This window comes from Grus americana, chromosome Z (assembly GCF_028858705.1).
Source record: "Grus americana isolate bGruAme1 chromosome Z, bGruAme1.mat, whole genome shotgun sequence".
In the NCBI taxonomy this organism is placed as follows: domain Eukaryota; kingdom Metazoa; phylum Chordata; class Aves; order Gruiformes; family Gruidae; genus Grus; species Grus americana.
Window position 1 is genome coordinate 87,295,519 of NC_072891.1, and position 11,784 is coordinate 87,307,302.

An 11,784-nucleotide genomic window follows, 5' to 3' on the forward strand; every position below is an offset into this window, starting at 1 on the left:
GCATAGGTCATCATCAACCCAACTTTAATGACATCAGCACAAAAGCACATCTAAAAGCTGGTGGAAGTTCCCACCCCACCTTGCTTACTTAGATTACCAGGCCCTTGGCTGATTGGTGATGATATTATATAGCATTACACATTATAGCATTACAGTGGTACTTCTTGTACAAAGGTATGAAATTATCACCGACAGTTCAGTGTCATGGTTTCAATATTTGGTAGCAGCCCCTCCACCAGTTCTGGAGAAGGCACCAGGGCTCACAGATAACACCCTCACATAGCAAGGAATTTGGAAAAATGTCAAAAGGAATCCAAATAAATGTATGCATATATATACACATATATATGTGTGTATGCATGTATACCTCATTCACACTAGGATGCCCCCTGGAACCATGGGCTGCTTGGGCATCCACATTGGCATGTGTACCTGTATGCATGCGTGTGCACGTGCACCCCCACACACGTGTGAATGACTGACAGAGGGATGCACCCAAATGGTTTGTTCTGTCTGTCCTTCCATTTACCTCGTCTGATCTTGTGAGCCACAAGCACACTACCATCTGTAAGAATCCAGCCAGATTTTATTAAAACATCATCTTAGGTTTAAAAAAATATTTTAAAAGCCCTGCAGGATTCTTGTAATTCAGTCCCGTGCCAGCTCCCAGGAACAGGGCAGGCAGGCAGATCAGCAGCAGGTGTGCTCTGAATGCAGATGTCTGCAAGCTGTAACACAGCAGGTAGGTCTCCTCTGCCATCCACCAGTACTCCATTTCTTGGGATTTATTCTCCACACCGAGTCCAGTGGAGTTACTAATCTCAAAAAGGCCTGTCAAAAGGTCCAATCTCCTGCTCCATGATACAATCCACCCCTCCCCTCTCCCATCCTTAAATGTTCCCCACCAGCGTGCCAGCCAGGCTGCTGCTCCCACCCCGCAGCACGCCCACCTCCAGTCACCCACAGACCCTTGCTTCCCCAGGGTGCTGATCCAGCAGCTCGAAAGGCCATGAGCCTTCCCCTCCTGCGGCCAGCACTAGGGCTTGGGGACCTCTGTCCTGTGCAAGGCAGGGGGTGGCAGGCTGCAATGCACAACAGCTTCTTTGAGGGAGACCCACCAGCAGCCCCTGCAGGACTCGGCATGTGGCAGAGATGTTGCTGGCTCCTCCTGTCTCTGGGGTCCTGCCACCCGTGCAAGCACTGACAGCAGCACGACGGGTGCTGCCAGGAGCAGCCGCACTGCAGGAAGGGTTCCTCTGAGGCGGTGGCATGGACAGAGTGCCAGCTCCCACCCAGGCCTCCAAACCAGCTGGTTCCCAGGGCAAAGACAGGCTGCTGTTCTCTGTGGTCACGGCAAAGCCCTCTGCAAGGGGAAACCCGCACCTGAAACTGTATAATCATTTACCATCTGTTCTCAGGACAAGCGGCTGGCCCACCCGCAGCCTGAATGCACACCTGAATGCACAGAGAAGAAAAGGTGACGTTCGTAGGAGGGAGGAGCTGCAGAGAGGCTGTAAGATCTCCATGGTGGGTTAGCAGCCAGGCCTTGTGTCCTCTCTCCACACGTGCACCGTAGGTGTGACTGCACGTGTGCACCGCGGAGCTGCTCCATGCACGCACTGCACGGTGCACTGCAGAGGCGCTCCCGGCGCGCATTCCCCGTCTGCCGCTCGCAGTGCACCGGCGCTGCCCGGCGGCGGGGCGGGCCGGGCCGGGCCGGGCCGGGGCGGAGCGGAGCGGAGCGGCCGCCCGGGGTCGCTGCGGCGGTGGGTGCGAGTCGGGTCGGCGGCGCGGCCATGGCGGTGTTCGTGACGCGGCGGATCCCGGCCGAGGGGCTGCGGGTCCTGTCGCAGGCCGGCGGGTGAGCGCGGGGCGGAGGTGGGCCGGGGCCGGGGCTGGGTCGAGTCGGGTCGGGTCCGGCCCCGGTCTCGGTCCCGGCGGCGCGGTGACGGGCCGCGCTGCCGCCGCAGGTGCCGCGTCCAGCAGTGGGACTCGGAGGAGCCGGTGCCGCGGGCCGAGCTGCTGGCGGGCGTGGCGGGGAAGCGCGGGCTGCTCTGCCTCCTCTCCGACCGCATCGACCGCGAGGTGCTGGAGGCCGCCGGTGGGTGCGGGCTGCGGCCCCGTTCCCCTCCCGCTCCCCTCCCGCTCCCCTCCCGGGCCCGGCCCGGCCCGGCCCCGCTGCCGGGACGACACTAGGCAGCCGCGCTGGTGGTGTCTTGCAGGGCCCGGCCTGAAAGTCATCAGCACGATGTCCGTGGGGTTTGACCATCTCGCCCTAGATGAAATTAAGAAGCGGTAACCTTCGCCTGCCGTGGCCCAGTGAGGGACGGGGCCCAGCCTGGGGAGGCAGCAGGGAAGGAGGGCGAAGCTCAGAGCTCATCCTGCTCTTGATGCGGCAGAGCTGCAGGTCGCTTTGGCGCAGGCCTGGCGGGGTGGGCTTTGGTGGAGCGTGGGGCTGGAATGGGTTTACGACCTGCACCTCCCTCTTGCTAGGGTACAGCTGGGGTCACCCCCAACCCAGCTGGGGTTGGAGGAGCCTTCAGATGCTAGGGTAAGGCTAGGGTAACCTCACCCCCAGCTGCGGTTCAGAAGAGGCTTTGGAGGAAGAGCTGAGGAGTGGAAAGGGATGTTCTCTTGCCTGTGGTACTGCAGATACCTAGAAGAGGTGTAGCATGAGCAACTTGCCTAGAGATTTTGAGGTATCACTGCAAAGCTGGCAGTGTTGCCCCAGAGACCTGTGCTTGCCTTGCAGAGGGATCCGTGTGGGGTACACCCCCGACGTCCTGACTGACGCTACCGCAGAACTCTCTGTAGCTTTGCTTCTGGCTGTGTGCCGCCGGCTGCCGGAGGCAGTGGAGCAAGTGAAGAAGTGAGTATTGGCAGCTGCCAGCTGGAGCAAGGGCTGGCTTCTGAGCCCAGCAAGCCCCTGGGGTGAGAGCTGCCAGAGGAAGTGTGCCACACTGTACAGATGAAATGGCGCTGAAGCCAGAGTTTCACCCGGCTTGCACTGAACATCTTGCAGGCCAAGGTGGAGTCCCCTGCAGTTCTGTGACTCTTTGGAGACGTGCTGCTCAGGGGTGGTGAGAGGGGCAGAACTCTCCTCTGTATGCTAGGTAGAGGGCCTGCGGGAGAGGGCACCCAAGGCCACCGCAGACCCCTCGAGGAGGGTGTGCATGCAAGGTCCGGCCAGAGCTCACTGACTGGCAGTTGTTCCAGGGCTGTGATTAATGGTGCATAAATTAAATCAGTCCCAAGGCTGCTGCTGCAAACCCAAGGTCCAAGCAGATTCCTGCAGGAGACCACTGAGGTCACTTGAAGCAGGAATCTTGGAGAGGCCGGCTGTAAGATCATCTGTCTGTGCCAGAGAGGCTGGCCACCTGCAGCATTGTACTTTACCGTACTTGCCCAAATGCTGGACTGGGCTATGAGCAGGCTCTCCCCTGCTGCTGTCTGACATCTATCTTGCTTTCTCTGCTAGTGGTGGCTGGACAACATGGAAGCCCTTGTGGATGTGTGGCTATGGTCTGTCCGATAGTACGGTGGGCATCATAGGTCTGGGGAGAATAGGTAAGTGCAGGTCAGACGCAAGATTTGTGTGTCTCCCGTTATGGCAGGATGATTTTGGAGGTTCAGCCAAGGTGGTGTCCCCAGTGGTCACCTCTTAAAATCAATGAGAACAACAAGGAGAGCTGGGTGGACCCTCTCTGAACAGTGATCTTGGCTCATCAGGCCTAAACTTTAAAGTATTCAAACACATCCACTACATATGAATGCTACAGCAAACTGGACATCGTCCTCTTGATTTTCAGTTAAACAAATGCACTGACAAAGTCCAAGATGACATGCTTGTCATATGTTCAGTTGTGGACTTTGCCAGCAGATGGCTATTTCTTTCCTTTTCGGTTTGCTCCCTAGTGTAGCTTCATATTTAATGTTCCGCAGCTCCCTTTCCAGTTTCACTGTGGCTGGGAGTTCATTCCTGCTCACATGAGGAGCAGCAGAAGACATCCACCTCCCACCCCATGCCTGCAGTGCTCCAGGCTTGGAAACAGCCTGGCAGGAGCAATTCCACCACAACAGCCCTTTAGCAAGCGATGTGTTCTGCTGGCTGCCATGCTGTCAGCCACACTAAGGGCAAGCTTGCTGAAAGACAGACTGCCTGGAGAGGCCTGAGGGACCCCCGCGGCCCCATGTTAATCTCTGTGTGGCGCACCTTGTGCAGGCGTTGGCACAGCAGCTGGACAGTCTTTTCTCTCGCACCCAGGACAGGCAGTTGCCCGCCGCCTAAAGCCATTTGGGGTCAAGAAGTTTTTGTACACTGGCAGTTGCCCGAAACCAGAGAGTGCTGCAGAGTTTGAAGCCGAGTTCGGTAAGGAAGTTACCAGGAGCAGGGTCCGCGGCCGGTCACCCACCGCAGGGCAGCACGGAGCACTGTGGCTGGGGTGGCTCCAGGGAGGTGTCACCCTGTGGGGTGGGCCAGCAGGAGGGACAGTGGAAGCTGGAGATTCTGGGCAGCTGGCATGAACTGCTGTGGGGGACCAAAGGAGGGAGTGGTGAATCTGTCGTGGTTTAGGCCCAGCCGGTAGCTGGGTGCCACACGGCCACTCACTCACCCCTCCCCCAGTGGGACGGGGAGGAGAAGTCTAACAAAAGGCTTGGGTCGAGATAAGGACAGGGAGAGATCACGCACTAGTTACCATCACGAGCAAAACAGACTGAACTTAGAGAGGGAATTCATCTAATTTATCACTAAGCAAAACAGAGTAGAGGAATGAGAAATGAAATCAACTCTTAAAACACTTCCCCCCACCCCTCCCATCTTCCCAGGCTCAACTTCACTCCCGGCTTCAACCTCTGCCCCCCCTCAGCAGCACAGGGGGGACGGGGAGTGGGGGTTACGGTCAGTTCATCACACATTGTCTCTGCCGCTTCTTCATCCTCAGGGGAAGGACTCCTCTCATCCTTCCCCTGCTCCAGCATGGAGTCTCTCTCCCATGGGCTACAGTCCTTCACCAACTGCTCCAGCGTGGTCTCTTCCACAGGGTGCAGACCTTCAGGAGCAAACTGCTCCAGCGTGGGATCCCCCACGAGGTCACAAGTCCTGCCAGCAAACCTGCCCTGGCGTGGGCTCCTCTCTCCACGGGTGCACAGGTCCTGCCAGGAACTTGCTCCAGCGTGGGCTTCCCACGGGCCACAGCCTCCTTCAGGTGCCTCCACCTGCTCCGGCGTGGGGTCCTCCACGGGCTGCAGGTGGAATCTCTACACCCCCTCATCCTTCCTCCATGGGCTGCAGGTGGAATCTCTACACCCCCTCATCCTTCCTCCATGGGCTGCAGGGGGACAGCCTGCTTCACCATGGCCTTCACCACGGGCTGCAGGGGGATCTCTGCTCCGGCGCCTGGAGCTCCTCCTCCCCCTCCATCTGCACTGACCTTGGTGTCTGCAGAGTTTCTTACATCTTCTCACTCCTCTCTCCGGCTGCAAAAGCTTTTCTTTTTAACTGTTTTGTTTTCCTTCTTAACTATGTTATCACAGAGGCGCTGATTGGCTTGGCCTTGGCCAGCGGCGGGTCCGTCTTGGAGCCGGCTGGCATTGGCTCTGTCAGACACAGGGGGAGCTTCTAGCAGCTTCTCACAGAAGCCACCCCTGTAGCCCCCCCGCTACCAAAACCTTGCCACACAAAACCCAACACAGAATCCCAAACACTTCCCATGGGGTGGTGGTAGATGGCAGGGAGGGAAACCTGCTTCCTTTGAGCCAGGTGATTCCAGCCACGAGGCTGGACACACCTGGGCCCTAACTGGCTGCCCATCATAACTGTGGACTGTGCTGTTTCTGCTGCTTTTGCCTTTCATCTTCCCCCTGTGTCCATCTGTTTGTGATTCCCAGTTAGTTTCATTCCCATAAGGAAGTGCAACGTAAGGGACAGGGAGGGGAAAGTGGTAGTCACCCCTGGGGTAGGCTTAGGCGGAGAGCAGATGTTGGTTGCTGGAAACAAACATTGATTTTAACATCCTGCTTTAAAATGAATGTCACAGTCCAGCAAAGCCTGGGAATGTCTTTTAGCTGCTGAACGGGACTTTTCTGTGGCCCTGTTAGAGTCCCGAGACTGGGATCAAGTGATAATTTTTCACTCGGAAGCCAGCACATTGCCAGTTTGTACTTTTTTGCACAAAGTCATTGGCAGAACTTGTCCCGCTCCTTGCACTTTCCTCTCACCTGCGGGAGTGAAAGTGGCATAAGTCCTTATCTGTAGGTACCGTATAGAGAGATTTAATGGTGGTATAAACTGTTGCTGCCATATTTTGCTGTCTAAACATGAAATACATACCAGAGCCTTCTTTGGGCCAGATGGCTGAAGCATCACTAGATTCTCCTTTGGCTTGATTTTAATTCAAAAGCGAAACAAAACACTGCAGTAGTATCTGTAGGAATGTGCGTGGTTTCTGGTGGGTGTTTGCTGGTCCGTGTGTCTCCCTGTCTGTGGAGAAGGGCCGGCCAGGTATCTCCAGAGCAGCACTTGCTGGCGAACCTTATGGATGAGAGAGTTGCTGAGGCATGAAGGTGAGATTCCTGAGCAGACCTGTCACCTGTGTTTCTCCACTCAGTCCCACTCACGAGGCTGGCCGAAGAGTCAGACTTTGTTGTGGTGACGTGTGCTCTGACTCCGGCCACGCAGGGAATGTGCAACAAAGACTTCTTCAGCAGAATGAAGACAACGTCTGTGTTCGTCAACACGAGCAGGTAATTGCAACCCAATCTTCTGCACAGGGGAGTGACTGTCACCCTACCGACAGCAGTGTTTGAAGGGGGGGACCTGGTAGATGTGCATCTGAGATGTGCTTCCACTGGGAGTCCAGACAGCCTTCACAGCTGCGCCTGCCAAGACCATTTGTCGAGCATGTGGCCAGCTCCCTCCAGCCCAAGGTCTCTTGGGATCAAGCCTTTAAAGGCACGATAAGTTATTCAGGGGGCTACAGCCTCTGTCTTCTCCCCAGGGCCTCGTGTCCCACCCTGGGGGTGGACAGACGGGTGACCACTGGGCAATGGGAAGGTGAGGCTGAGGGAGTGCCCAGGGGAGGGCTGTGACTGCCAGAAGCCTTGCTTGTGGAACAGAGGTGGCTGCGACAGGGCTCCTTGGCTGAGTCCAGCAGTAGTCTCCCATTCCCACTCCCTTCTTGCAGAGCACGGTGGCCGGGCAGAACCCATGCGGCCCGGCATGCAGTGTCTGTCCAGCCGCCCAGGATGCCTCGGGCAGCCTGCGCCTCCTTCCATGGCTGCCCCGGGGTCATCCTGTGCTCGGGCACCCAGCTGTTCTCCCCACTGGTGGGCAGCCTGGAGCAGGAGAAGCTCATTGCGCTGGGAGGGTCAGGTGCATCCAGAGACAGTCTGACATCCACTCCAGCAGCCCTGGGACCTGTGCCCTGGCTCTGTGCCCCTGGGAGCCCATGGGACACTTCAGCAGCAGCATGGGCCGCTACCTTTCTGTTTGCCAGGGGTGCTGTGGTGAACCAGGAGGACCTGTATGACGCGCTGGCCCATGGCCAGATCGCAGCGGCGGGCCTGGACGTCACAACACCAGAGCCGCTGCCCACTGACCACCCCCTGCTCTCCCTCAAGAACTGTGGTAAGTGGCTGGCTGTGCAGCCAGACCCCACTGTGCTCCAGCAACCTGCACTTTGGGAGCCTTGCGTGCCTGCAGCTGGGGACCCGCTAGCTGCTGTGACAAGGATTTCCCATCCCTGTTAGCCTGCCAGTGCGAACAGGCACTAAAACGTGGAAGGACAGGAAGGTCAAGCGTATTTAAGCAGGCTTTAGGTAGCCACCATACAATGGAGGGACCTGCTAGAGGGGAAGACATCAATGTGATGTAAAACAAGTATAGGAGGTATTTTAGTTCTCCAGAAAGCATTTGAGATCAGCGTATTATTTAACACCTTCCTGATGGATCTCCATTCGATGGGCCAAGGCATGGGGTGAAATTCATGGAGGAGTCTGTTGCCAGCAGGTGCCTGAATGAGAAAACAAATACTTGCACATGCCCTTGTCCCAAAAGTGGGATCGTTTACCTGGTGTGTCATATGCCAATACACACACAGAGCAGAGGTATTTATTTCATGTCTGCGCAGAGATGGGTGTTAGGTGGTAATTCCACCATGCTAGCACACTACACACAATCTACCACATATTGATCTTGTAGCAGGATTAGAAAAACCCACCTGAATTTATGCTAATTGGTTACTAATTACTGCATCATCTCCTATTGGTCAAGCATATTTAAATTAGCAGGCATGCTCCTTGAGGGTGTGGGGGGTGTAATTTGCACAGTCCTTTAGTTGGGTGGGTGGTTGTGAACTCCCCCAGCCACCTTTCCCATCCCCTCGTTACTGCCCATTTTTGTTGACTTCAAGCCACTCTGGCAATCACCCAGCTCTCGGTGCCTTCTGGGGCAGGATGTTTCCTTTTTATCCGTTTTTCAGCTCTCTTTCAAGGATACTCTTTAGCAAAGCATGCTTTTCATCAGTCCTTGGGCTCTTCTCCAACGGTATAGTCGTTAGCAAAGCAAGGTAGTGCATTTAACTCTAAATTAAACAGTGTCTAAGTGCTAATCCAAACACATTCCTGTCCCTGTAAAGTGGAAAATTCTACTTTATAGGTATCACCCTGCCAAGCTCTGGTGTTATGTAAGCTCCTGGGCATATATTCTGCTAGAAAAGCTTCCCATATGGTTAAAAAGCTGGGTGCTGAGTCTGCCTAGGGGAATCTCATGCTGCAGCTGCTGCAAGACTCACCAGCTAGCCCCTCAACTGTGAGCCTGGGCGGCCAGGCACAGGTTCAGCACATGTGGCTGTAAGTACTGTTCATTTAAGTGCTGTCTGTGTCCTGACATCCCTGTTCCCCAGTGGATGTCAGCAAGTTAGCCCCAAGTTGAAGAGGCTAGCAAGTGCTCATGCTATGGGATGAGCAGAGGTTTCTTTGCAGATGGTCTAGCTGCATCCCCTGGACAGCCCAAGGCAACTTTCACTGTGAAAGTGGAGTCTGATAAGCTCAGGCAGCCTGTTTTCTGGATAGTAACAAGTATTAGGCAGGTAGGAAGATGCTTGTCCCAGGACTAATGCATGTCTTCTCTGGAGGAGGTTACATCAGATGAGGAAGACTGGTTAGGAAGGGGCTTGCTCGGCTGCTCTAGTGCTTTAGCATTGCCAGGCTGCTGGAGTGGAGGCAGGAGCACCTGCAAGCAGGGGCAGCAGCTGATCACTGTTAGTTTTACCAGTGCTTTCCTGAAAGCTTGCTGAGAGCTGCCATGTGGGGCAGGATGATGATTTAGTGGAGGACATTAGCAGCCCTCGGTGTTTTCCTGGGATCCTTGTAAACTGATGGGGCTGTGCGGGGGGCTGTTTCCCATGGGCTTGCTGCACACCAGTGCAGCTCCATCCTCAGGCACCATAGGCTGGCCAGTGGCCTGGAACGAGTTAAGGACAGTTCCTGGCATGTTCATTGCCTTCCCTTGTGTGGCCTTCAGTAAGAAACTTGGCCCATCCCCTGTAAAGCAGGGCCAGGAGCTTTCCTCTCCTCCAGACAGGGACCATGTGGGTCAGGCCGGTTACTGAGCAGGACTGACTCAGACACAAGCCAGAAGGGCTTGCTTGTATCCCTCAGGCAGAAAAGAGACAGAGATGCAACATGGAGAAGGCTCTGTTTTCTAGTTAGAAAGCAAATGTCTGCGACTGTCTGCGACCTTGCTGCTGGTGCAATGGCAGGGTGCCTGCTCCTACCTAAATGCTTGGCTTTGCCAGGGTGGCTGGCCCTGCTGAGAGCTGATGGCAAGACTGGGCCAGAGCAGCTTCCTCTCGCTTGGTTGAGTCCTTTGACTGCTCAAGCTGCACCCCAAGCATGAGATCTGGTGTGTGCTTCTTCACTTGCATGGGCAAAGTACCTGAGTGGTTGTGCAGGCAGCAGCAGGATGTTTTTGGAGTAGGAAAAGTCTGTTCTGAAAAGAAACCATAGAGACAAACATGAAAATTTGGAACTGCCCATGACAGTGTCCATTTCTGAAATACAAGTTCATAGCTGTTGCTTTGATTACCTTTTTGCTAAAAACTATTTTTTATTTGTTTGGTTACCATAGTAGACTGTGAGAAATGATAAAAGCAGAGACTTTCTGGAAGTATTTGCAGGACTTCAGAGATTTTAGAGCTCTGAACAGCACCAAGCAAGACAAAAATAAATACATACATATTTATTTTCACAGAAGTGAGGCTTTGATGATTCTAAAACTATTCACAGATTTCACCCAAAGCTGCCAAATAGTTTCAGCAGCTGGAGGAACACAGCATAAGTAGAGGTGGAAGAAGTGTTGACATTACTTTCATAGTGAACAAGGAATCCAGGCTGGTTCTTGACTGGGGGAGAAAGGACCTACGTGGCCTCACGTAGGCTTGGGAGAGCCTTCTGTCCCTGGGGCAGCAGCCTGTCGATATTTAGGCTTCTGCATTGCCTGTAGTTGATGCTGTCTGTTATAAAAGAGAGACTGCAGTGCAGGCTTTTATCCATACTTTGGGCAAGTACTCTTCACTACGGTTACAATAATTTACCAGCTTTGGTTCATTCCTTTGCATTGCATAAAATGAGCCTTTTCACATAGATGGATAAAAATCCCTGCCCTGACTGTGCTGCAGCCTGCCAGCTCTGTTCTGCAGGGGCCATTTGCCTCCTCATGTGCCTTTCCAGTGCACCCAGGGGTTTGTAAACCACAATGTTTCAGAGAGTCCAGGCTCTTGCACTGATATGTTGGTTCATGCCTGTAGGTGAGCAGAATGTCCTTAAGCTGTGTGGCAATCAGGCAACAGCATGCAAATTTTACTGCGTGTTCATCTGCTGAAAGATAGTATTTTACATCTACTACTGAGTCCGTGCGGGAAGGTGAGTACCAAGCCAAATGCAGAAAGGAGGACCCACTCTTGGCTGACTAGCTATGGCCTGGAGGACTTAAAAAATAGCTCAGTTAGCTGTTTATCAGATGTCTTTTCTAGTCCTCCGTGGCTGATGATGTTGTTTCGTGCTCCATGTCTGATGTCACCTCCGGGTGGAGCAGTAGCTGGGTCAGGACCTGGGTTGTCCCCAGTGGGAAGACCCCTGAAGGAGGCTCTAAGAGGTCAATGAAAGTAAGAAGCAAGCAAGTAACCCTCTCTGTCCCCTGCAGTGATTCTGCCGCACGTCGGGAGTGCCACATACGCCACGAGGAACACCATGGCGGTGCTGGCAGCTGATAACCTGCTGGCCGGGCTGCGAGGGGAGCCCATGCCCCACGAGCTGCTGCTGTGATGGCCAGAGCCCTGCTCCTGCATGGCGGCAGAACATGGCCTTACCTTCCCCTGGAGAAGCCTCGCAGACCAGTCCTGTGCCTCTGCAGCAGCGTGCCAGCAGTGCCTGCAGTGAGGGAACTGCACCGTAGCCATTAAAGAGAAACAGTGAATGTGTCTTGCTCATTTTGTTTGAGAACTGGGTGCCCCAGGCGCATGGCGGAGCACACAGTGCTGTGGGGAGCTGCGGGTCCTGCAGTCACATCGTCACTGCACCCAGCAGGCGATGGGTGGCGTTCAGCCTTGATTCAGAACGACTTGCGTTGTCGGGACTGTCGTGTGTTTTGCTAGACAGCATGTATTGTACTGTAAGGGAGCTGCTGCTGCAGTGCCTGTGCTTGAAGCCCGGTTCCTGGGGAGACAGCAAGACGCCAGGCAGTTTGTACTTGAGCTCCCAGCTCGCAGCCAGGAAGGAAGAAGA

The 11,784-nt window shown here is 54.7% G+C and overlaps 1 protein-coding gene across 1 annotated transcript; it reads left to right on the forward strand.

Annotated features, from left to right (window-relative positions):
- Positions 1-1,736: 1,736 nt before the first annotated feature.
- GRHPR (glyoxylate and hydroxypyruvate reductase) lies at positions 1,737-11,476 on the forward strand. Its single transcript, XM_054809005.1, has 9 exons — positions 1,737-1,861; positions 1,971-2,101; positions 2,223-2,295; positions 2,753-2,869; positions 3,479-3,567; positions 4,265-4,369; positions 6,609-6,744; positions 7,497-7,627; positions 11,204-11,476. The coding sequence occupies exons 1-9, from the start codon at positions 1,797-1,799 to the stop codon at positions 11,323-11,325; spliced, it is 969 nt and encodes a 322-aa protein (XP_054664980.1). The 5' UTR covers positions 1,737-1,796; the 3' UTR covers positions 11,326-11,476.
- Positions 11,477-11,784: the final 308 nt, after the last annotated feature.